General features: G+C 46.8%; 1 protein-coding gene across 1 annotated transcript in view; it reads left to right on the forward strand.

Annotated features, from left to right (window-relative positions):
- ANXA13 (annexin A13) overlaps nucleotides 1-22,846 on the forward strand; it is a 57,301-nt gene extending 34,455 nt beyond the window's left edge. The window contains exons 5-12 of the mRNA XM_040262181.1: nucleotides 3,165-3,335; nucleotides 6,723-6,756; nucleotides 6,862-6,941; nucleotides 8,550-8,618; nucleotides 9,032-9,133; nucleotides 13,669-13,744; nucleotides 17,916-18,028; nucleotides 22,261-22,846. Coding sequence (XP_040118115.1) covers nucleotides 3,165-3,335; nucleotides 6,723-6,756; nucleotides 6,862-6,941; nucleotides 8,550-8,618; nucleotides 9,032-9,133; nucleotides 13,669-13,744; nucleotides 17,916-18,028; nucleotides 22,261-22,380 — 765 coding nt within the window. The 3' untranslated portion in view covers nucleotides 22,381-22,846. The remainder of the gene's footprint in view (nucleotides 1-3,164; nucleotides 3,336-6,722; nucleotides 6,757-6,861; nucleotides 6,942-8,549; nucleotides 8,619-9,031; nucleotides 9,134-13,668; nucleotides 13,745-17,915; nucleotides 18,029-22,260) is intronic.
- The last annotated feature ends 213 nt before the right edge of the window (nucleotides 22,847-23,059 follow it).

Genomic DNA, 23,059 nt, shown 5'->3' on the forward strand with positions numbered 1-23,059 from the left:
AATATATCATGAATGAAATTGAACGTTTTCTTAATGTCATTAGAATGATCAGTTTACAAAATAAATATTAATTATGCTGCATTCTAATTCCAGATTTAGAAAATCTTTACAGTGTCAATAATTCTATGTATAATTAGAGAGATAGAAATGGACTTTCTTACAGATTTGTCACTGGGTGGGCAACCATCTCTCCAGGCTTGGTCTCCTCACAAATACGATGATAAATTTGCCTCCCGTCTCAGGTTGCTGGGAGAATCAGGCAGGGGAATGCTGGCACCTTCCAGCAAAGGGAAGCCCTAATAAGGAATGGCTGTTTCCATCTTACAGAGAGGAAAGTGGAGCTCATCTATTTAAATGACTGACGCAAAACCACACAGTTACTAAGAAAAAGAACCAGGCCTCAAGTTTAAGACTTCCACCTCCAGGGCCAGCCATCACTTCTGGAGAGCGCGTTGCCAGTAAGAGGAGGAGCAGCTTATTTCTACATTGAGTGGTCCAGACAGCTGTGCTTTTGTAGTTTTTCCTGCTTCTCTCCTCACGATGAGGCTTGTCAATGTCATCCATTGATGACACTGGTGAAGATAACTGAAGCTTCAGTTTAGCTGCTTTAAACTGAATTGAATGACATTGAACTTTCATCCTTGTCAGTGTGCCTGACTGTAGCAGCCCCTCAAGCACTTCGTCTACTTCTGTCCTGCCAATATGGAAAGTCAGACACAGGCTTCTTGAGCTTTGGTGTAAAATAAGAGTGTGTATGCGCGCTAAGTCGTGTCTGACTCTTTGCAACCCAACAGACTGTAGCCCATGAGGCTCCTCTGACCATGGGATTTTTCATCAAGAACACTGGAGTGGGTTGCCATTTCCTTCTCCAGAGGATCTTCCTGACCCAAGGACTGAACCTGTGTCTATTGTGTTCCCTGCATTGGCAAGAGTATCCTTGATCACTGCACCACTTAGGAAGCAGTAAAATAAAAGTAAACGGGTTCAAAGTCAGAACCTCGGGCTTTGTTAAAGTGGGCACTCTATCGCACAAAGTCTGCAATACCTACATCTGCCAATCATTTTTTTTAACTTTCCAATTCTCAGCTGTGTATCAGATGGCTGAGACCGCCAAAGAGGTGATTGAGAATTATATTACAAAGCTAGAAGACATCTCTTGTCATTGTTGTTCAGCTGCTCAGTCATGTCCAGCTGTTTTGCAACCCCATGGACTGTAGTCTGCCAGGCTCCTCTGTCCATGCAGTTTCTCCAGGCAAGAATACTGGAGAGGGTTGCCATATCCTCCTCCAGGGCATCTTCCTGATCCAGGGATTGAACCAGCATCTTCTGCATCAGTAGGCAGATTCTTTACCACTGAGCCATCAGGGAAACCCTGGAAGACATTCAGTTCAGTTCAGTTCAGTTCATTAGAGACAAACAAATCTAAATCCTCAAGTCAACTGAGCTCCAAAGAGAATAAGCATCCCAAGGTGACACAGCTAGTTAGCAGGAAACCAGGGTTAGAGCCAAGGTATCCTGAGCTGGCTCCTGTGTCCAAATAGAATGTAAACACACAGGGGTTTGTTTTCATGCTTGTGGCTTCTAAGAGCAGGCAGCTGGAATCTCTCTTCTCTGCAGTTCTATATAATGCCCATCTGACTTGAAAAAAGATTTCCAGTCTTCGGGCAGATCCACACCAGAGCACTGACCAGAGGCCTGTCTTCACAAGGTCAGGGTTAGATGCAGCAACTGCCATGGAATGAAGCTACTAATATTAACATCACAACCCACTATTGAGGCAGAAGATCCCAGGGCCTTGGATAAAAATCTTCTGGGTTTTTCTCCCAGATCTGGAACTCAAAGGTTCATTTGAGGAATAGTTGATTTGCCTTCTCCAACATCGAAAATGTGCCAGGCACTGTGTTCAGTGTCTACAAGGACTGTCTCATTTAATTCTCCCAACAGCCCTAGGAAGTAAGTCTTACTATTCTCCCCATTCTTCAAAGAAGGAAACCGAGAGATGATGAAATTAAGCGCATTTCCAAGGTCACAGAACTCCGTGGCTGTGTTGTTAGCCATCATGCGTGGAGCTGAGTAGCCAGGCCCACTCCGTGCTGTAGCTTGGTCTATTGGCTTCCAGTCTGACCCACATGGAGCAGTCTCTCTGCATGAAAGTCCTGCTTTGAGGTCCTTCATTTCAGTTGGGATGTCGACAGCTCTAGCTGGACTGAACGTTCATTCTTGACGCTTTTCTCATTAAACCATCTAGCCAGAGGGAGGCAGGTGGGACCAGGCAGTCTACTCGCGATTAGAGGGGGCTTGCCAAAAACAGATGCCAGGGAGAATTTCATGAACTTCCCTCCCCCTACTTGAGTTCTTTCTCACGTGTGTCCCTTTCAGGATTTAACAAAACACCAAAGTGGCTGTACATGGAGCTTGCCCAGGACAGTCTCACGATATTCCTGTCGTTCCCCTGTGATAACAAGGGGCGACTATTGGTAGTGCCCCCCTTCCACTCTCAGGGCTTCCCTGGTAGCTTAGCTGGTGAAGAACCCGTCTGTCAATGCAGGAGACACAAGAGATACAGGTTCGATCCCTGGGTCTGGAAGATTCCCTGGAGAAGGAAATGGCAACCTACTCTAGTATTCTTGCCTGGAAAATTCCATGGATAGAGGGGCCTGGTAGGCACAGTCCATGGGGTTGCAAAGAGTTGGACACAACTGAGCACACATGTGCTTTCACGCGCAAAAGCACCCCCATCTGGCCAATGAATGAGCCAGTCTCCTGGAGAGGACAAACTTGTGTTAGTCCTCTCTAGCCAAGTGTTTGCAGATGAGTCCTTTATCTTACCAAGGTTCAGTCCATGGGGATAAAGCAATAAATACCTCTCCTCTTAGGGCTGTCTCGAGGATCAATGAGAAAGCTGTCTGAACCCTAAAGTGTTCTGCAAATGCTTGTCGTCATTGTGACTCAACTTCAGTGTCCCCAGCAGATGGATGGGCAGTCGGGTGACCACTGTCCTCCAGAGAAGGTCACTCACCCCTGTAGTGCTCCTGTCTAGAGCGTGCCCTGGGCATCCACGGCAAGCGTCCAGTCTCCCCTGGGGCCGTGCCGTGCGGAAAGCAGACATCTGTCGCCCTGCCCTCAGGCCCTTCTCAGTCAGGACTCCTGCCATCTTCCCACAGGACCTGGAGGAGGTGCTCAAGAGTGAGCTGAGTGGAAACTTTGAGAAGACAGCCTTGGCCCTTCTGGATCGCCCCGATGAGTATGCTGCCCGGCAGCTGCAGAAGGCCATGAAGGGCCTGGGCACGAACGAGGCAGTGCTCATCGAGGTCCTGTGCACAAGAACCAATAAGGTGAGTCCCAGCCGAGCCCCTGAGGGAGCGTCCACGTGCCCGTCAGAGAGGGTTACAGCAGCCAGAAGGGAAAGTCCTCCTAGCCCTCCACCCTTGTGGTGAGCAAGTGTCTGGGCAAGCAATTTGCCCGCTTGGTTCACATTGGAGAGATGCCTCTTCCAATATTCTGATGGTCGGTTTTGGTGTTACTGCCCCTGGCTTGACAGGATAGAGCCTTCCAGAAGAGCTGTGTCAATCCAGCTTTATTTTTCTAAAGAGATGCAGTTTCATATGGGGGATACGAGTCCTACTTTACCTGCCCAGGCTGACTTTGCAGGTCTCCTAGCACCAATACTGCAATTAGCAATCCAAGTGTGGATGCAGGGAGCAAAGGAATGAGGCAGGCGGGTGGGAATGCCAGAGGGATCCCAGGAAACAGTGGGGCTGCCACCACCTCCCCAGAGGTTTCCATGTCCTTCTGTTAGCAGCCCTCTCCCCTGGTCCCGTGGGTACATGCCATCATGTCAGGAGCTAAAAAGGACATTTGTGAAGGCCTGTTAGTATCTGGTTCCAGAACCCATAGGGGCCATGTGTGTGTGTTAGCTGCTCAGTCATGTCCAACTCTTTGCGACCCCATGGACTGTAGCCTGCCAGGCTCCTCTGTCCATGGGATTCTCTAGGCAAGAATACTGGAGTGGGTTGCCATTCCTGACCCAGGGATCAAACCCAGCCCTCCCGCACCGCAGGCAGATTCTTTACCACCTGAGCCGCCAGGGAAGCCCGGGGACCCTGGACATCATCAAGAGTAAAGAGGGTCCCCAGGCCATTCTCTGGAAATGTCCTCTTCTTCTGCAACATCCATCATGTAGAGTGGGGAGGTCCAGCAAGGAAAGTGCCAAGAAAACCCAACATTTTTGATTCCTCCAGGGAGGAAACAGAAGCAGCACCTGGAACAGACGGCGAGGAAAACCACCCTGGCGCTCTGATGCTGCTGGGCTATTAATATTGAGGCCTCAAATGTCGACAACCCAGGCTCGTTCCTTCTGCTCAGCCTGTGCTGTCCAGCCCATTACCCGAGGCACCACCGGGGTCCAGGCTACAGGAGCAAACCCCTTTCCTGAACATCCCTGGACTCCTCTTCTTCCCACAGATAATAAAACCCCTCTATTTGGGGTTAGGATAGTGGTTTAGAGGAGCCTTAGCACAGGCGGATGGCATTGGTTCTGTCCAATAACCATACAACTCTCCTTACTCAGTATCCCCATCCTTTCCAGAAGCACCAAACTGCCAGTGACCCGGCAGCCAGTATCCGGGCAGCCTCCCTTGGCCAGAAGGTTAATTTGGTCATTCTTTTTCTAATCACATTTGTCCCCATGTGGCTCACCCTCAACCTAGTTTCTTTTGGGTCCTGGTCTCAAACAACGAGTAAGACTTTTTTTTTCCCAATCAAATAGATCTGACAGTAAAAAGGAGAAAAGCAGGGGGAGAGCAGGCAAAAGGTTCAGGCAGATCCTGGTAGCGGGTTGGAAGGAGGAGAAAGGGGAGGGGGCTGCAGAGTCACAGGTGTTCAGCCCCCACCCCCTCCTACCCCCTTCCTGCCCACCACAGCAACACGGGCCTGGCTCCTCACCTTCCATCAGCCCCACTCGCTTCTCCCCATCGCTGCCTCATGACTTTCATTTTAAACAGTTTGGGGGAGACACTGTGGGGAGACACTGGCTCTTATATGCTGCTGGTTCAAGTGTAAACTGAGGCAGCTCCCAAGCGGCCCCCTCGGTACGAGCCAGTGAAACATACAGCCATACACGGCTTTATGCACTTTACTTTATTGCATTTTTACAAACTGAGTGTGTGCAGCAATGCTTCTTGGAGCAAGTCTATCAGCATAATTTTTCCAACAGCGTTTGCTCACTTCTTGTCTCTGTGTCCTATTTTGGCAATTCTCGTAATATTTCAAACCCTCCCCTGGAAGAAAGATGATGACTCGCTGAAAGTTCAGATGATAGCTAGCATTTTTCAGGAATAAAGTATTTTTAAATTAAGGTATGTGCATTATTTTTTTAGACACGATTGCACACTTAATAGACCACAGTAGAGTGTCAGTATAACTTTTCTCTTTTTATTTTTTTAACCTTTTATTTTATATTGGATTATAGCTGAATAACAATGTTGTGATAGTTTCAGGTGGACAGCAAAAGGAGTCAACCGTACATATACATCAATGTAACTTTTGTATGTACTGGGAAACCAAAAGATTCATGTAGTTCACTTTATTATGACACTCGTTTTATCAGAGTGGCATGTGCCCGTAAGGCAGTCCTTCCCAGCACACACCCTAGAGAGAGACTTGCACTGCAGCACATAGCAAAATTGTTGACTGAGTGCAGCCTTGTTTGAAGTAGAGAAAAATTGGAAACAGCCTAAATGTTCATCAGTCAGAGGCTGGCTAAATAAACTGGGGCTTACTGTAGGATGGAACACTTTGTTTCCATTAAAAAAAAAAAAAGTGCTAGGTGACTAATAGTACGTAAGCATAGCAGGGCCTTAAAGACCTATTACTGAGTGAAAAAAATAAGTTGAACATATATATACAGTATTCCAGTTTTTAAACACATACACAAAACAATTCTATATATTTTCAGTAGCACAAACATATATGTACAAATGCAAAGGGAAAATGCGCACAGAATTTCTAAAACTGGCTCCCTTGTGGGGAGGATGGGGAGTGAGATGGAGCAAGAAGGCAGTGAATGACTATGTTAGCTTAGAGACTTCCCTGGTGGTCCAGTGGTTAAGACTGCCTTCCAGTGTAGGGTGTGTGGGTTTGATCCCTGGGTGGGGGAGCTAAGATCTTCATGGCCAAGAAACCAAAACAGAAAACAGAAAAAGTATTGTAACAAATTCAGTAATGACGTTAAAAATGATCCACATCGAGGAATCTTTAAAAAATAAATCAGCTTAGCTGTAATGCTTTCACTTTTAACTAAGGATGTGTGTGTGTCTGTGTGTGTGTTAGTCGCTCAGTTGTGTCCAACTCTTTGTGACCCCATAGACTGTGACCCAACAGCTCCTCTGTCTGTGGGATTTCCCAGGCAAGAATACTACAGTGGCTAGCCATTCACTTCTCCAGGGGATCTTCCCGACCTAGAGATTGAACTCTCCCACATTGCAGGCAGATCCTTTACCCCTTGAAGCACCAGGGAAACCCCTTATCTCCACACAGCCAGGGACTTGCTGACTTGCTCTAGGTTTGGACCTTGAGCTGCAGGGACTGCCCCCTTTGGAGGAAGTCATGAAGGCATCCTGTGTCCAGAAACAGGCTCTGCCTCTTACCTTGGCTGGTATCTGCCTATCTTATCAATAAACCCCGCCTTGAAGTATTGATTTTTTTTTTATTATCTTTCCTAGGAAATCATTGCCATTAAAGAGGCCTACCAAAGGTGTAAGTGACCTTTTGTTCTGACTTTAGATACTAAAGAATGCTTCTTGCAAACTACCTCTGGGAAACTAAATCTGCTTCCTCTCCTCCTTTCTTCTTCCGCTAAAGTGTTTGACAAGAGCCTTGAATCAGATGTCAAAGGGGATACAAGTGGAAGCCTAAAAAGAATTCTGGTTTCCCTGCTACAGGTAAGAGTGAAGAGGCCTCACCTGCTTCACGGTCCTGAGAAACAGCCCTTGGCAACATGCAACCATGATGTAAAAGGCAGTGTAGATAATAAACATTTCCTTCTCTTATTAAATTGCTACTGAGGAACCACCAACCTGTCTTCCGTCCATCTAGCTCTTCTGAAATTATTCAGTGGAGATTTTCCCCCTTGTAACAATCTGCCTGTCATTTGCAGTCTACAATCCCTTTCTGTTAGTGAGTCATCTCTTTAAGCATTGCCATCTCACTTTGCCAGTGAGGAACCTCCAGGGGTATACACAGTAACATACAGGCCGGGAGCAAGAGCCAACTCATCTGACCCCAAATAGGGTCCTTTTCATGATACAACTAACTTCCAGGATTCACCCTAAGTCTAGGCCTGTAGGAACCTCTTGGCCAGGAAAGCAGGGTTTTCAGAACTGGCCCTGTGAGGACGCAGCCCCTGGGCCTCCAGCCAGATGGCATCTGCCCTCTCATTGACACACCCGTCTTTCTGAGCTTTGTGTGTTTCCTCTGACTACTTTCCATGTGGACAGACTGACAGCAGAGAACACATAGAGTAAGCCTGAGCCATAGCAGGAAGACTCTATGAATGTCCTCCTGCTGCATAACAAATTGCTGCAGACAGCAGCAACACACATCTATGATCTAGCAGTTTCCATGGGCCGGGGCTCCTGTTACAGGAGCCCTTGAGTCCTTGGCTCAGGGTCTCTATAGTCTGGAATCCAGGGCTGCCATCTCCTGTGAGGCCTGGGTCCTCTCCTAAGCTCACTGGCTGTTGGCAGATTTCAGCTCTCTGGGGCTGTATGACTGATATTCCTGTTTTCTTGCTAGCTGTCAACTAAAAAGACCCTCAGTTCCTACAGGCTACCCACAGTCCCCTGTCATGTGGCCCCAGAGAGAGTTCAGAGCATGGCTATATGGTTTCTTCCAGACCAGTGTGAGCTCATCGCTCTGACTTCTTCCATCTCTGACCTCTCAGAGCTCACCTGATTGGGTCAGACCTACCCAGGGTAACTGATTAGGGACCTTAATTAAATCTGCAAACATCCCTGTTGCCACATAAACATAACACGATCACAGAGGTGATACCTCACCATGTTTACAGGTCTTGTCCACACTCAAAGGGAGGAGATCAGTGTGGGCCATCAGGGTCACCTTAGAATTCCACCTGCCACTAAAGGGCTTAAGTGAGACCTCCAAGACCTTCCATGACCAACATCCAGGGTTCTTCAGGACAGGGACCCTGAGAGGTGCAACTTGATATTTTGGAAGGAAAGAGATATCTTCCCAACAGACTCATTCTAGGGGACATCATGAGGTTTCTTAGAGGTCAGAGGGGTTTGTGAGTGACCTTGGTTTCTACAAAAAAAAAAAAAAAGGAAAGAAAAATGTGTTATCACAGAAGCTACTCTGTTTATCAGTTGTGCCCAAAAGATGGCAGCAAAGAGCAGTGCTGCCCCTTGGCCAGGCTGAGTCTAATTTTCAGGCCACGACTCTGAAATCACCCCTTTTCGAGGACTTTCCCTTTTTTGTTTTCTTTGCTCAAGCAGGAACTCAAGTTAATAACAACGTGTTGATTTTTCTAGGCTAATCGTGATGAAGGAGATAATGTGGACAAAGATCTAGCTGGGCAGGATGCCAAAGAGCTGTATGATGTAAGTATGCGGGCGTGCCAGTCTCTGCAAATGGTTTTCTTTTATTTAACACGATTTTCAACAATTATGTCTTTCTTTTATGCGAATTGGAATTACTTGGGAAATAAGTATGAGATCTTGAAAGTATTTTTCATCTATACTGTCTTCGTGAACCTAAAAGAATTGCTTATTCTATTATTTTACTCTGGTGTTAACCACCTCAGATCCATTCTGAAATAAAGGGACATATAAATAATATAAATAGATAGGTGAGGTATACTTGTGGGTTAGAAATTGAAAGCGCTAGGTCAATCCATTTGGCTTCTCTTCGGCTCATGTTTTATTATTTCCTGTAAGTGAGGCCTGGTCACAGCTGTGTATATTTGGTCTTTTTGCAAAAGTCATTTTCAAAATGTTTGCACTTGGTTCTCTAGGCAGGGGAAGGCCGCTGGGGCACGGACGAGCTTGCCTTCAATGAACTCCTGGCCAAGAGAAGCCACAAGCAGTTACGAGCCACCTTTCAAGCCTACCAAACTGTAAGTGATCCAGCACTAAGGCAAGGAGTTCACATAGGAAGAGAGTCTCAAGTTATTTCCAAAAGAAGCCGAGATCTGGGGTATGGAACTGAGCAGTGGGAGCAGGGGCGGCGAGTGTCTTTTACAATAGTAGTTCTCAATCACGGATGATCTTGCACACCCTTAGGGATACCTGGGGCTTCCCAGGTGGCGCAGTGGTAAAGAATCCTCCTGCCAATGCAGGAGTTGCAAGAGACTCGGGTTTGATCCCTGGGTTGGGAAGATTCTCTGGAGGAGGGCATAGCAACCCACTCCATTCTTGCCTGGAGAATCTCATAGACTGAGGAGCCTGGTGGACTACAGTCCATAGGGTCACAGAGAGTTGGACATGACTGAACACACACACACACACGTACACAAGGGATTATTTGATCATGCCTGGAAATATGTCACAACCAGATGTGTTGGGGGGAGCAGTGCTGTTGGCATCTAGAGGGTCAAGACCAGGGATGCTGTTAAACATCTCACGATGAACAGGACAGCTCCCCACAGCAGGCAACCATTCGGCCCCAGTGCAGTGCTGAGGCTGAGAAACCCCACTTTGTAGCAGAGGCTAGGACAGCAGGTCAAGTTTAGGAGCAAAGCCCTAGAGTCAGAGGGCCCAGGTTCAAATCTTGGTTTTACTGTAACAAGTGACCAGATGTCTCCATCCTCATTTGTAAAAAAAGACCCTGAACATCATCTTCCCAACCTCAAGGGATTATTTTAAGAGTTAAATAAGATGAATATAAAAGGCTCAGGACAGTATCTGGCCTGTAGTAAGCATACAAATGTTTGCCCTTATTTTCATTCCAATTGACAATTGGCTAAACAGTGCCTGAGACAGATGCAATAATACGTCAGAGATACATTCCTGAAAAGATATGTATAAATTGCTTTTATACAATTATTTTTTAATCTGATGATCATTTTAAGCCAACAAGGTGAGTTAGCTATTTCAAGACACTTAGTAGTTAGTCCTTCCCTGAAAATCAGTCTTTGATTTCAGGAAGGCTTTTGTGGACTATCAGATATTCTTTTGTCTAGTATTTTTTATTTGTGGAGTGCTTTTAACTATTCAAAGCACATCTGTACCCTGTGTCTCATTTCAATTGCACAACAATACTGTAACTCGAATGTAGGCTGAACAGCCATTGTTACCCACAACTGCTGGACAAGGGAAGTCTGTTATGAGTAAGGAGCCATCTGTTACTTATCAGGACCACACAGCAAGTCAGTAGCAGAAAGTGGATGAGAGCTCCAAGATTCCCCAGCCTGAGCTCCTACCTCGGCTAGAGCTGGCTGCTCCTCACTCAGAATACCGTTTCCGACGTGTTGCCAGCAGATGAAAAGACAAGAAAGCTTTGGAATTTTATCATTGCTGTATATAAGCCTTTAGGGCCCTCTGCTTTCAAATCGTGCCCAGAGTCCTGATCAAAGGCAGCTCACCCTGAACTCCCCTGGCCTTTGGGCCTAGAGCTGAGTAGACTGAACTGGAAGCCTTCTCCTTGACCTAGAGCCTCTTCCCATTAGACAGGGGCCGTGGATGGAGTTTCTGGGGTGGTTGTCATTGGGCATCACTACAGAAACACACATACATGTGTGTGTGTGCGTGTGTGTACACATGAGTTACTGACGACCTAAGGATACTCCCTAAACCAATTGTTCTTAAAATTAATCCTGAATCAGCAGAATCAGTATCACTTGAGAACATGCTTAAAACAAGAATTCTTAATCCCTACCCTGGATCAACTGAATCAGATTCCCTGAGGTTGGGGTCCTACAATCTCTGTTTTAATCAGTCTTCTAGATCCTGATGCATGTTAAAGTTTAAGAAGTCTGCTCTAGGCTGTATGACCCTGGGCAAATTACTAAGGGTTCTGTGCCTCAATCTCCCCAACTGTAAAACAGGGATAATAATGTACCTGCTTCACAGAGTTAGTAAGGATTAAATGAATAACAGATTTAAAGCATTTAGTGCCTGGCATGCAGTGGGTGCTCAGCTAACATTAGCAGTTGGTAGGAGTCTCCCTGTGTGAACCAACAGCAACAAAAAACAGCTGAAACTCAAATGGAAAATAAGATAATCTACTGATCTGAGGATTCTTTACATGAAACCAGCTTTAAAATGCTATTAATACCTATTCATCTATTCCAAAAACCTTGCTGGGACATTATTCATCTTGATCTTTATCACTGATTTTGAGGGTTCACCATGACCATGATCTTGGGAATCTGGCTCCATAAATTTTCTCATGGTCTCTGGCTAAAAGCACTAAGATGCTAGAGTCAGATCATTGAAGTCTATTATGTGACATAGGTTTTGCTGGCATAGAGTTGAATTTTAATTTTTGGCACAAAAACTTAGCCCTTGATTTGTCCTCTAAACTTGAATCTTAACTGCTGACACTCTCAGAAATCCCAGCCCAAACAACAAAGCTTCCCAACTGTGCCGCATTGTGAAAAGTTATCACTCTTCACAAGTCTACCAAACGTGAGAGGCTTATAGAGTTCTGATGTTCCCAAACAGGGCTCAGTATAAATTGTAGGTACATACCTTCAGCCCCAGGTCACTTCCTCCCCACCGCACCCCTCATCACTTCTCCCCTCCCCTTACAAAGGTTTTCTAAGTCCATTCCAGAGCCTTTAGCCCTTTAGCTTTTATAACTAAAACCAGAGTGCCTGTGGTTCTGCTGTGGGCATGTGGTCAGTCGGGCATCAGGTTTAAAAGAAAGCAATGACTCCCCTATTCTTCTAGTAATCTCTCCACGGACAATGCTACCTGGTAAACTAGAAGCCTCTGAGGCTTGTCTGGAGTCCACCCTGGCAATGTGTTTTTGTACCGAGATCACAAAACCTGGTTTTGTTCAAAGAGCTCCCTGAGAATTAAGTGTTCCAGTGGGGAGCATGCCATTTGCAAAGGAGAGTCCTAGTACTTTGGGCCAGTGGATTGTTTTCCGTTTGTGTTCAGTGGAGCCTCTGGAGGTGCCTTGGGAGCTATCAGGAGGGGATAGGATCAAGAGACAGGCAGAGAAGAAAGGACAATGCCATCTCCCTGTAGCTCATAAATAGTGCCCCCTGGAGACGGGCAGCGATGAGACTCTGAGAGGAGGGGAGCCTGGCGTCTAGGGCTGGGGTCAGCCTTCTCCCGCCTCCCTAGAACAGCGCTGCTTTCCTGCTTTTATCTGTCATGTAGACTGAGATGCTATAGAAAATTTAAAAATACTGTTCTAGCCCAGTATTAACAATAAAAACAGAAAGTGGTTTAGTGTGAGGATTTTTTTTTTTAAGTAAACATAGACCTATGTGAATACAATCTCCTTTTGTAACACAACCTCTGTCTACAGAACAAGAACCCTGTTCATGGTTGAAAGCGAGAGCAGTTTCTTCTGAAATACTAGCTCCCACATCCAACCCCTAAACAACTGAGGACAGGACTGAAAGCCCCCCAACCCAACTCCCATCTTATCTAGGTCCATTCCACACCGGACCTCTAGATGGGCCAGCTATGATGAGAAGATCAAGCGACGGGTTTCATTGAATTCAGACCCTCCTCCCCCTGCATCCATCGTGCTCCCACCACAAAGAATATGTTGTTTACCAGGATTTTCAGAATAAACTCCCCTGGTGTGTCCTCAAAGGCCCCAGTTATTTATAGACTCACAGTTGTGTCATATCCTCAAAAGATAATTTCTAAGAAAGAAGTTTCAATATTTCTAATGCTTAACTGCATTTCCCAAACCTGAAGTTTCTGTTTTCTCTTTATATGCCTGCTCTGAGCTCAGCCCAGGCGGTACTTGTGCTAAGTGTGGTCACAATTTACTCTAAACTTCAGCTTCTATAAATATTTGGAAGGAAACCTAACGTGTAATGCTACGCAGAATGATAGGCGAGCTGGGGGTGAATATAAGATCATTCGGAGTCTCCTCAGAGGGACAGAAATTGGCATTTGACGTGGTCAGGCCCCTACACAACCCCCACCCTGCTCCTAGCCCATGTAGTCCCACCGTATCAGAAACATTAGACCAAGCCCTTGCCGTGAATTTCACAGCCTCTACCTGTCGCCCAGACTGTAGCCGCCTGAGCTCCCCGTCTCAGTTTACAATGGAGGAGATGATTATAACCACAGCCTCCTGAAAAACTGGAAATGGAAAGAATTTTTATAAACACATAGGAAACTCAAGTACTATAGAAACACAAAGAATGTTGTTTCGGTATTTATTCATTGTTCTTCTACTCTCTGATTCTTACAGAAGAGGAAACTGAGGCCGAGGGGGTGGTCCTGCCTGCGGTCACGTCCGTTAGGGGTCAAACTCCCTTGGCCCTGAGAGTCCCCACTCAAACTGGGGGGGGTACCACCCCCAGCCTTGCAAGTGATGAGGCCATGTGGGAGTTTCAAAGTTTCCTTGGTCCTTGCATGACCAAATCTGGATGAGTCTTTTTGTGGAGGAACAAGCCTCCAGGGCACCATGGCCAAGAGCAAAAGCTGGACTAACAGCTAGACTTTCTCTCTCTAGCTCATCGGCAAAGACATCGAAGAGGCCATCGAGGCAGAAACATCAGGAGACCTGCAGAAGGCGTACTTAACGCTTGGTGAGTAAAGCCAGGAGAGCCCCTGACTTCAGCCAGGCTCCTTGGAAACAGACTCGGAGACAGAGGTTTGTGTGCAGGAAGACTTCAGGTAATAGTCTGAGAACCACAACATATCTAAGTAGCCTTGGGAAGGGAGAGAATGGGTCTGATGCAGCTGCAACAGGAGCTTTTCTGGTCCCCAGGAAGCCCTGAACTCGAGATGTCTGAAGTGTAGGCAAGGGTCCCAGGCCTTCGCACCCCTCATCAAGCAGCTGGCTGGCTGCACCCACAGGGCATGTGCAACCCTGGGGAAGCCAGCTCCCTCCTTTGACTCCTAATGTGCATGACCCAGTCACTCCCTCCCTCCTGAAAAGTGACTCAGCTGTGAGCAGCCAGCACGTAACCCTTTGCCTGAGTGCCATGGTCCTGAAGACAGAAGCTCTGGGACACATCACAGTATCCACTACAGTCCACTAAGACTGTGGGCCCCCAGCAGCAACCACCAACAGCCTGGGACCATTGTCTAGTCTCAGGGCAGCATGGGTTCACATGATACACACTCGAAAGCGCTCAGGTTTGGATCCATGGACAAGTTTTCGCAGGTGCCTGATGGCTCGAGGGTGAACTTTTCCATTTGTTTTCCTTCGACATTGGAATGAATGAGGTCTGTTTAGAAAGCAAGGGGGAGGAGACGAGATCAGGGTCATGCCAAGCAAATGCCAGGCCCTTCTCTCCAGGTGTTGCCCTTAAGGCAGGAAATAGCAGAGAGATGGGTACTGGGCTGTGACTGGCAGGCTCCTTTCTCATTTTCGCAAGTCCTGGAAGGAAGGCATTGTCCATTGTCCACACTCCAGTGGTGCGGAGGCCAGGGCAGCATCCCAAATGGCACAAGAGATGGAGAGAATATCCCCAGAAGAAGAGGAAGAACCAAAAAAGCAGCCCCTGGAAGCTTAAAAAATGTCCTCTCGCTGCCAGACTCTTTTGTTTTGCCTTTTTTTTTTTTTTTTGATGGGACTTTTGGGAGCAATGTCAGCAATTGATTATTTTTTTAATCCATCAACATTTTGCATTCAAGCTAGCAGCTCTGCTGTTGTGATCCAATGCAGAGGCCTGAGCATCCTTAATGTTGCCCCTGTCCCAAGATGGATACACACAGATGACTGTCCTTAGGGCTTTAAGGATGACTGTCTCAAGTAAACGGAGAGATCTACTCGTGGCCCATTTACAAGGTTCCAAATCCTTTCTGTACTCGCAGTTGTAAAGAATTAGGAAAACACCAGAATTCAGTCAAAAGGTTAATATCAATCGTTATTGATCTTAAGTATTAGTGGTAATAAGACCATTCAAGTCTGTAACATTTACTTAGCACCAGGGGTTGTGCCAGGCATGGGGATCACTGGGAAACAGGTCCATTTCCTCTTCTTAAGAAGCGTCAATGTCAGGACAAACACACAAACCAATGGACTGAGCTATAGTAAAGATAAAATGGGCTTCTCTGATGGCTCAGCAGGTGAAGAATCCACCTGTAAAGCAGGAGACCCAGGAGATACGAGTTTGATCCCAGGGTCAGGAAGATTCCCCTGGAGAAGGAAATGGCAACCCCTTCCAGTCTTCTTGCCTGGAAAATCCCCCTGGACAGAGGAGCCTGGCCAACTGCAGTCCATGGGGTTGCAAAGAGTCAGACACGACTGAGCATGCACGCACAAGCACAAACGCACAAAGATAAAAGCAATGAGAGCAGAGCGGGTCCAGAGGCAGGACAGGGCCCGGCCCTACAGTTGCGGGACCGTGAAATGCAGGAGCTAGGTGGACTCCCCTGGTAGCAAATTAAAAAGAGATCAGAAAAGACCTTGAAAATGAACCACCAAGAGAGTGGAACATGATTCCATAACTAAATTCTCTAGACACTTCCCCACCCTGCTCCTACCTAACTAGTAAAGATGCCAGTGTGAAGCTAAAATTGAGGAGGAGGTGTTTATGATACCAAATGGTTCTCAGTGCTCACAGTCTCTGGAACAGCAGTTCTCAAAGTGGAGTCTGACGACCCCCTGTATCATGGGGGAAGGGGATGTGAAAATGCAGTTTCTGAGTCCCAGTCCAGGCCACCCACTTAGAACTTGCAGGAATTTAGCCCAAAGCCACACCTTTACAAGCTCCCCAAGTGGTTGTCTTACTTTCCCTGGAGTTTGAGAATGCCTGCTCTGCGTGCCCAGAGGAGCAGGGGACACAGCAGAGCATCTGGCTGCCCTGCACCCACAGCCACAAACAGCTTTATTCCCATATCCTCCTGAGCTGTGTGAGCGTGCATGCTAAGTCGCTCCAGTCGTGTCTGACTCTGTGTGACCCTATGGACGACAGCCCACCAGGCTCCTCTGTCCATGGGATTCTCCAGGCAAGAATACTGGAGTGGGTTGCCATGTACTCCTCCGGGGAATCTTCCTGATCTAGGGATCGAACCTGCATCTCCTATGACTCCTGCTTTGCAGGTGGGTTCTTTACAACTGAGCCATCTGGGAAATCCTTCCAAGTTAGCCCCATCCAAACTTTTGAGGCCTTCCTGCAGCTATGACCAGCAGAGCTTGTTCACCAAGCATAGTCTGTATACAGCAGCAAAGTTGAGAATTTTCTCCCCAAAATATCAGGAAGAAGGAATTCAAGGGAGAAGTCACCCCTAGTGTAGGCTCAGAACACACTGACATCAGGCAGATGATTATTTCAACATCAATTAATACAAATGCATGGCAGAAGGTCCTCAGGAAAATCTTGTGAGATCACCAGCTCAGAATGCCTGGGAAGGGGGGTGCCACAGTGAGTCTCAGATACGTTGCTCCTCAAATTGCCAGGTTCACCCCCCAAACCACCACCAATTCAGCAGCTTGTGGATTGAGACACCTGGGTCTGGGCTTCTCCACTGACACTCTGGTGACTACCACATAACCTAAAAAATAAGGAGACAGACCCCAAAACTAGACTCTGCTTCCCCAGTTCTGTTCCTGCCTCTGGCTTGTAAGCATCAATCCCATTGGCAATTACCTAGAAAACAAGAGTTCTCATTACAGGACATGGTAAGGATGTGCATTCCACACTTATGCTGAATTTATTACTTATCCCTAACATAAAAAATGTTCATTGTTCTAGGCAAAACATCAACAACATAAACAGAAAAGAGTTCATTCCCCCAAAGTGTTAGACACCTGTGAACCTGGGAGGGGGGAGGACAAGCCAAGATTTATCCCCAGGAGCCGAGGTGCACCCCATCTCCTGAGTGGTGATGAGAGACCACACTTTGTTAATTTGTGGACTAGCTCATACTTCATTCATTTCTGACTGGGGCAGGGCTCGAAAAGAGCAATTAGCAGCATCACAGGAAGATGCTGTGTAGACAGGACCAAACATTTCATCAAGCCACATCCCAGGCCACACACGATGAAGGTTGTGGAGACTTCAGAAAAGATTCAGAGATGAAGCTCACACCTAAAACCCAGTGATGAAAAACGAAGGGAAGGAAGTTTGCTTAGCACGGCAGCCAGGAGGATCACAGTGCAACTGAGCCAGTCTTCAAGATTACCAGGTTTTGTTATGGAGAGGTTGCAGGCCAGTCTGTGTTCCCCCTCGGGGGCTTCCCTGGTGCCTCAGTTGGTAAAGAATCCACCTGCAATGCAGGAGACCCAAGTTTGATCCCTGGGTCAGGAAGATCCCCTGGAGAAGGGAATGGCAACCCTCTCTGTTATTCTTGCCTGGAAAATTCCACAGATAGAGGAGCCTGGCAGGCTAGTCCATGGAGTCACAAGCGTCGGACACGATTTAGAGACTAAGCCACCACTGTGTTGCCCCTCCACACCTGACCCTGGCATCAGAGATTTCTCTTAAAGATGAGAAGGCATTTCTGCTGGTGAGAATCGTGAACGTTGCGGGGAGAGCCTGAGGGTGCCCACAACGCTCCTCCTCCTCCCCAGGGTCTTCAGAGAATAGGAGAGGTTCTTATGTGTCTGAAGGGAACTTGTTTGAAGAGTCGGGTGCCCTGACCCCAGGGGAATCCTCCAGACGCTTTATCAACAGTGTGAAGTCTGCTCCTTTCAAAGGTCATGACCATCCGCTCCCAGGGCAGGCCAGCTCTGTTCCTCCCCAGCGTCACTCTGTTACTGAACAAGACGTGACCGCCTCATGCTCTCTTTCCCTTTGTCCTGCCCAGTGAGGAGCGCCCGGGACCTCCAGGGCTACTTTGCTGACCGTCTGTACCAGTCCATGAAGGGGGCGGGCACCGACGAGGAGACCCTCATTGACATCATTGTGAGCCGGGCTGAGGTAAGACGCATTTGGCTCCACCTTCTTGTTTTGCCACCACGGAGGCCATCAACAGATGACTTTTTTTAAGGGTCTATCTACAGAGATGGTCCTTGCTTTCCCAGACTTTGTGGAAGGACACTGTGCTGTGCTCCAGTCGGTTTCTTGTCATAAAAACACAATAACGATAGTGGCTTCTATGTCTTTTCCTTTTCCATCTTTGTTTTCCTGCACTGTGGGCCATGTGTGATCTAAGTGTCTGGACCAGGAATCAAACCCATGCCCCTTGCAGTGGAAGTGCAGAGTCTTGACCGCTGGACTACCAGGGAAGTCGGCAGCTTCTGTTTCTGCCATCGGTGCCTCCAGAGAGCTTGGGGTGGTGCCTGGAAGGGACCTGGAGGGGCTGGTCCGGGTAGGGCAGCTCCTTTTCAAGGGCTTCCCTGGCGGCTCAGATGGTAAAGAATCTGCTTGCCATGTGGGAGACCCTGGTTCAACCCCTGGGACAGGAAGATCCCTGGGAGAAGGCAATGCCTACCCACTCCAGTATTCTCACCTGGAGAATGCCATGGACAGAGGAGTCTGGTGGGCTACAGTCCAGGGGTTGCAAAGGGTTGGACACGACTGAGTGACTAACACTTTCACTTGGCAACAGGTCACCCAGCAGCAGAGCCTTAGCAAGTCCTTTCCAGACTCCTGAGTTAGGCCTTTATTTCCTTAAACACACCCCCAAAGCACAATTCTGCACAAAAACCACGTCAGTACAAGACAAGGTTTCTCAACCTTTTTAAAATTAGCGATCCCCCCATGAGGGACCCTTTTTAGACGTCATTTTTTCCTAATCTTTACTCCCGTCCAAGAAACGTTAACACAGCATACGTTGTATATCTGTTTATGTTCCTTATGTATAGACATAGTTACATTTACATTAAAAGATTTGGATTCTTTTTTTCAGCCTCTAAGAACCAATTTTGCCCCTTTTGGGAGCATTATCGCCCCGCTCTGAGAATGCCTGAGCATAACAAAGGCCCAGGGAGAGAAATAGCCAAAAAAGTTTGGAAACAACTGTCAAGACTCAGATTCGGAATACAGGGCCACAGAGAGGAGAAATTACAGAAGAGAGGGGAAGTGGCATTTCATCCACAGCAGAGAGACCTTGGAGGGCGAAGTGGAACTTGAACTTGAAAACCACTGACATCTTCCCTCAAAAACGTGTTAAATGAGGGGGAAGAGATACCAACCCAAATTCTGGCCCCCATATTTCTGACAAATAATACTTAACATCTGACACTGTTTTGAAACATGACTTAGCAACACGACCGGCCCTTCATTTTTATTTCTATTCCTGGAATTTCTCCTCCCTCTCTCTCTCCTCCTCCATGATTGAGTCATATTTCCTTTTTTCTCCCAAAGCCCCTGTCCCTTCCTCCTCCTCTCTCCCTCCCCCAGTCTCTCTGCCACCCTCTCCACTTTGTTTTGGTTGCTCTGAATCTCTCTCTTTCCTTAATCTCTCCAGGTCTCTGCCTTCTCTGTCTCTCTGTCTCTTAGCATCTCAGGCCCAGCCAGAGTCTCTGCAGATCCTAGCACACTCCGAGGAGCAGGTTGGTGACAAAGGCCAGCAAGGATGCTAAAGAGCCCAAGGGTTGGAGCTCTCCAAGTGATCCCCAAGGTACCATGGTCACTCCAGCATGCTGGACTGTGGATTGTTTGTCCCAATATGCTCTGTCCTAGCTCAGTGCTGACCACAGGCCCTGGGTCATCTCCATGTGGGGACCATTCCTTCTGAATGCTTCGGGCCCAGACAGTTATATTGGCCAGATCCCCTAGCCCCCCAAAGCTGCCTGATACTAGAACAGAGCCCGGGAGAGCCCCATCCTGTCCCTGCACTCACCCCCCTCCCCCAGCCAAGCAGCCTACCAGTCAAGGAAGCAGGGGACACGCGCCACCTGCCTGATCTCTTGCACAGCATCCACTTCCAACAGCCCTCCACTCTTCTACCCTCCCCTTCTCTCACTTTCTGTCTCCTGTTGGGCCCTCTAATTGGGATAGGAGAAAATAAGAACCAGAAACCTGGGCAATGGTCTGTGGGTCTCTCTAGAAAGCCCTTCCCAGGTGGCACTCAAGGTAAAGAATCTGCCTGCCAATGAAGGAGATGCAAGAGACGCAGGTTTGATCCCTGGGTCGGGAGAATCCCTTGGAGAAGGAAAATGGCAGTCCACTCCAAAATTCTTGCCTGCAGAATTCCATGGACAGAGGAGCCTAGCAGGCTACAGTCTCTGGGGTCACAAAGAGTCGGACACGACTGAGCGACTGAACAAATACTAGAAAGCAAGATATAGTCTAATTTAAAAACAATAATGATCACAAACAAAATTGCAAACAAAAACCAAAAGAATTCCTGGTTAAAGAGAGCTCTGTGCTTCTTTTATGAGACTTCCTGTGTTCTATCTGGAATAATATCTTCCATGGCACAACTATTATCTCCTTTACTAGGTTGTAAGAGTCTTTAGAGCAAACCAATCTTTTTATTCGTGTTTCTTAAGTCCTTTCTCCACCTCCAGCACCTAGGTGGTACCTTTTCAAGTTTTTCAATTGATCCTTGAACAACACAGATTTGAATAGTGTGGGTGCTCTCATATGCAGATTTTTTTCAATAAATAATAGTACCTGTGTTCTCATTTTACAGATCTTTAAATTAACTAAGTGTGAGGAAAAGTTTGTATTTCCTTGTTGTTTAGTCACTAAGTGTTGTCTAACTCTTTTGCAACCCCATGGCCTGTAGCCCACCAGGCTCCTCTGTCCATGGGTTTTCCCGGGCAAGAATACTGGAGTAGCTTGCCATTTCCTTCTCCAGGGGGTCTTCCCAACTCAAGGATCAAACCCAAGTCTCCTGCATTGGCAGGCCGATTCTTTACCACTGAGTCACCAGGGAAGCCCTTGCCATTCAGTTCAGTTCAGTTCAGTCGCTCAGTCGTGTCCGACTCTTTGCAACCCCGTGAATCGCAGCACGCCAGGCCTCCCTGTCCATCACCAACTCCCAGAGTTCACTCAGACTCATGTCCATCGAGTCAGTGATGCCATCCAGCCATCCCATTCTCTGTCGTCCCCTTCTCCTCCTGCCCCCAATCCCTCCCAGCATCAGGGTCTTTTCCAATTAGTCAACTCTTCACATGAGGTGGCCTAAGAATTGGAGTTTCAGCTTTAGCATCATTCCTTCCAAGGAAATCCCAGGGCTGATCTCCTTCAGAATGGACTGGTTGGATCTCCTTGCAGTCCAAGGGACTCTCAAGGGTCTTCTCCAACACCACAGTTCAAAAGCATCAATTCTTGGGTGCTTCACAGTCCAACTCTGACATCCATACATGACCACTGGAAAACCATAGCCTTGACTAGATGGACCTTTGTTGGCAAAATAATGTCTCTGCTTTTGAATATGCTATCTAGGTTGGTCATAACTTTCCTTCCAAGGAGTAAACGTCTTTTAATTTCATGGCTGCAGTCACCATCTGCAGTGATTTTGGAGCCCAATATGTAGTATCAAAACAACTAAGGTTTGAGGCCTGATTCTATTCAAACTGTTTCAGTTTCCTGCCCTTGCATGAGTTGTTGATCAGTTCTTTCATTTTTGAGGCAGAGATGGCAATACACAGATTCTAGACTGCCCAGGAGTCAGTGTTCCTAATTCCTGTATTGTCAAGGGTCAATTGTAGATTCAAAATTAAGTCCTACAAATTGATGATGATTTGAATTTTGTTGTTTGGCACTAATATCCTTGCTGATCAGGGTATAAGAGACAAAAACAAAAAGGCTTCATTTCAAACTGTGTTGACAATTTTTTTAACTTTATACTAAGAGTCGGCAAAGTGTGGCCGGCAAGTCAAATCAGGCTCACCATTCATTTTTATACAGCCCTATTATCAGAAAGTGATTGTTTTAAAGTAACTGTAAAAAAAAACCTCAAAGGAAAAACAATATGTTTGTAACACATAAAGTCATATGAAATTCAAGTTTTAGTGTCCATAAACCAAGTTGTACTAGAACATACACACAGACACACAGACACACCTCTGCCACCTTTGGGGAGCTGAAATGAACTTTATTTTTCTCAGCTACAAAATAGGAAGAATAGTAACTCCAACTCCAAGGGTTGCTCTGAGGCATAAATGAGCAAGTGAGAATAACGTGCTCAGAACAGTGGCTGCCTGTGTTTATGGTGGAAACACTATAAACGTCCCATTGGCTATCATCTCTTACAGGTAGACCTTCAGGGGATAAAAGCCAGATTCCAAGAGAAGTACCAGAAGTCTCTCTCTGACATGGTTCGCTCAGACACCTCTGGGGACTTCCAGAAGCTTCTGGTCGCCCTCTTGCACTAAATCAACCCAGCGCAGCAGGAGCAGAGGAAGGAACCTTTGTTGAAAACCTCTCCCAAACCAGATTTGCAAATACAACTCCAGCATGAAACACCCTCAAGAGTCCTGGTTTATTTCACTGGCAGATTGAGCCAAGTGTCCAGGCCAAGCTGCTTAAGGGCAGCAACCTCGAGACGCTTGAATTGATCACCCTGAATGCTGGCTTAGTGAGTACCTGGGCAGCCTCTTAACTTTTCCTTGAGGGTAATAACTGAATGCTTTCTAAGCACAAATAAAGTCTGCAGTTGATGAAAAAACTATGCATTTGTAATAAAACCTTTAGAAGAACATGTCATACAGGGGTATGGGTGTTTTGGGTAAAGAGAGTAGGTGAAGTACAAGAAAGACAAAATTAAGCAATTCATTCATTTTCCCTCTGCGTACTCAGTTTCAAATCCTCAATGTTAATTAAAGATGTGGATTGTGCCTTCATCAGCTGCTTTTTCAAAGACTGGGTTGATTTCATTTTGGCTTTTGTCCTGGAAATATATGACTTGTGAAATTCAAACATATTTGGAAAATGCAAACAGTTACGTTTATGGATAATCACCAAGGACAGACATCAAGGCCAACAGCAAGGAAACAATGGACTTGTCGATACGAAACATAACGAAGGGTATAATTCACTGATCTGCTACCTGGT

The sequence above is a fragment of the Oryx dammah genome, unplaced genomic scaffold (assembly GCF_014754425.2).
Source record: "Oryx dammah isolate SB20612 unplaced genomic scaffold, SCBI_Odam_1.1 HiC_scaffold_19, whole genome shotgun sequence".
Lineage (NCBI taxonomy): Eukaryota > Metazoa > Chordata > Mammalia > Artiodactyla > Bovidae > Oryx > Oryx dammah.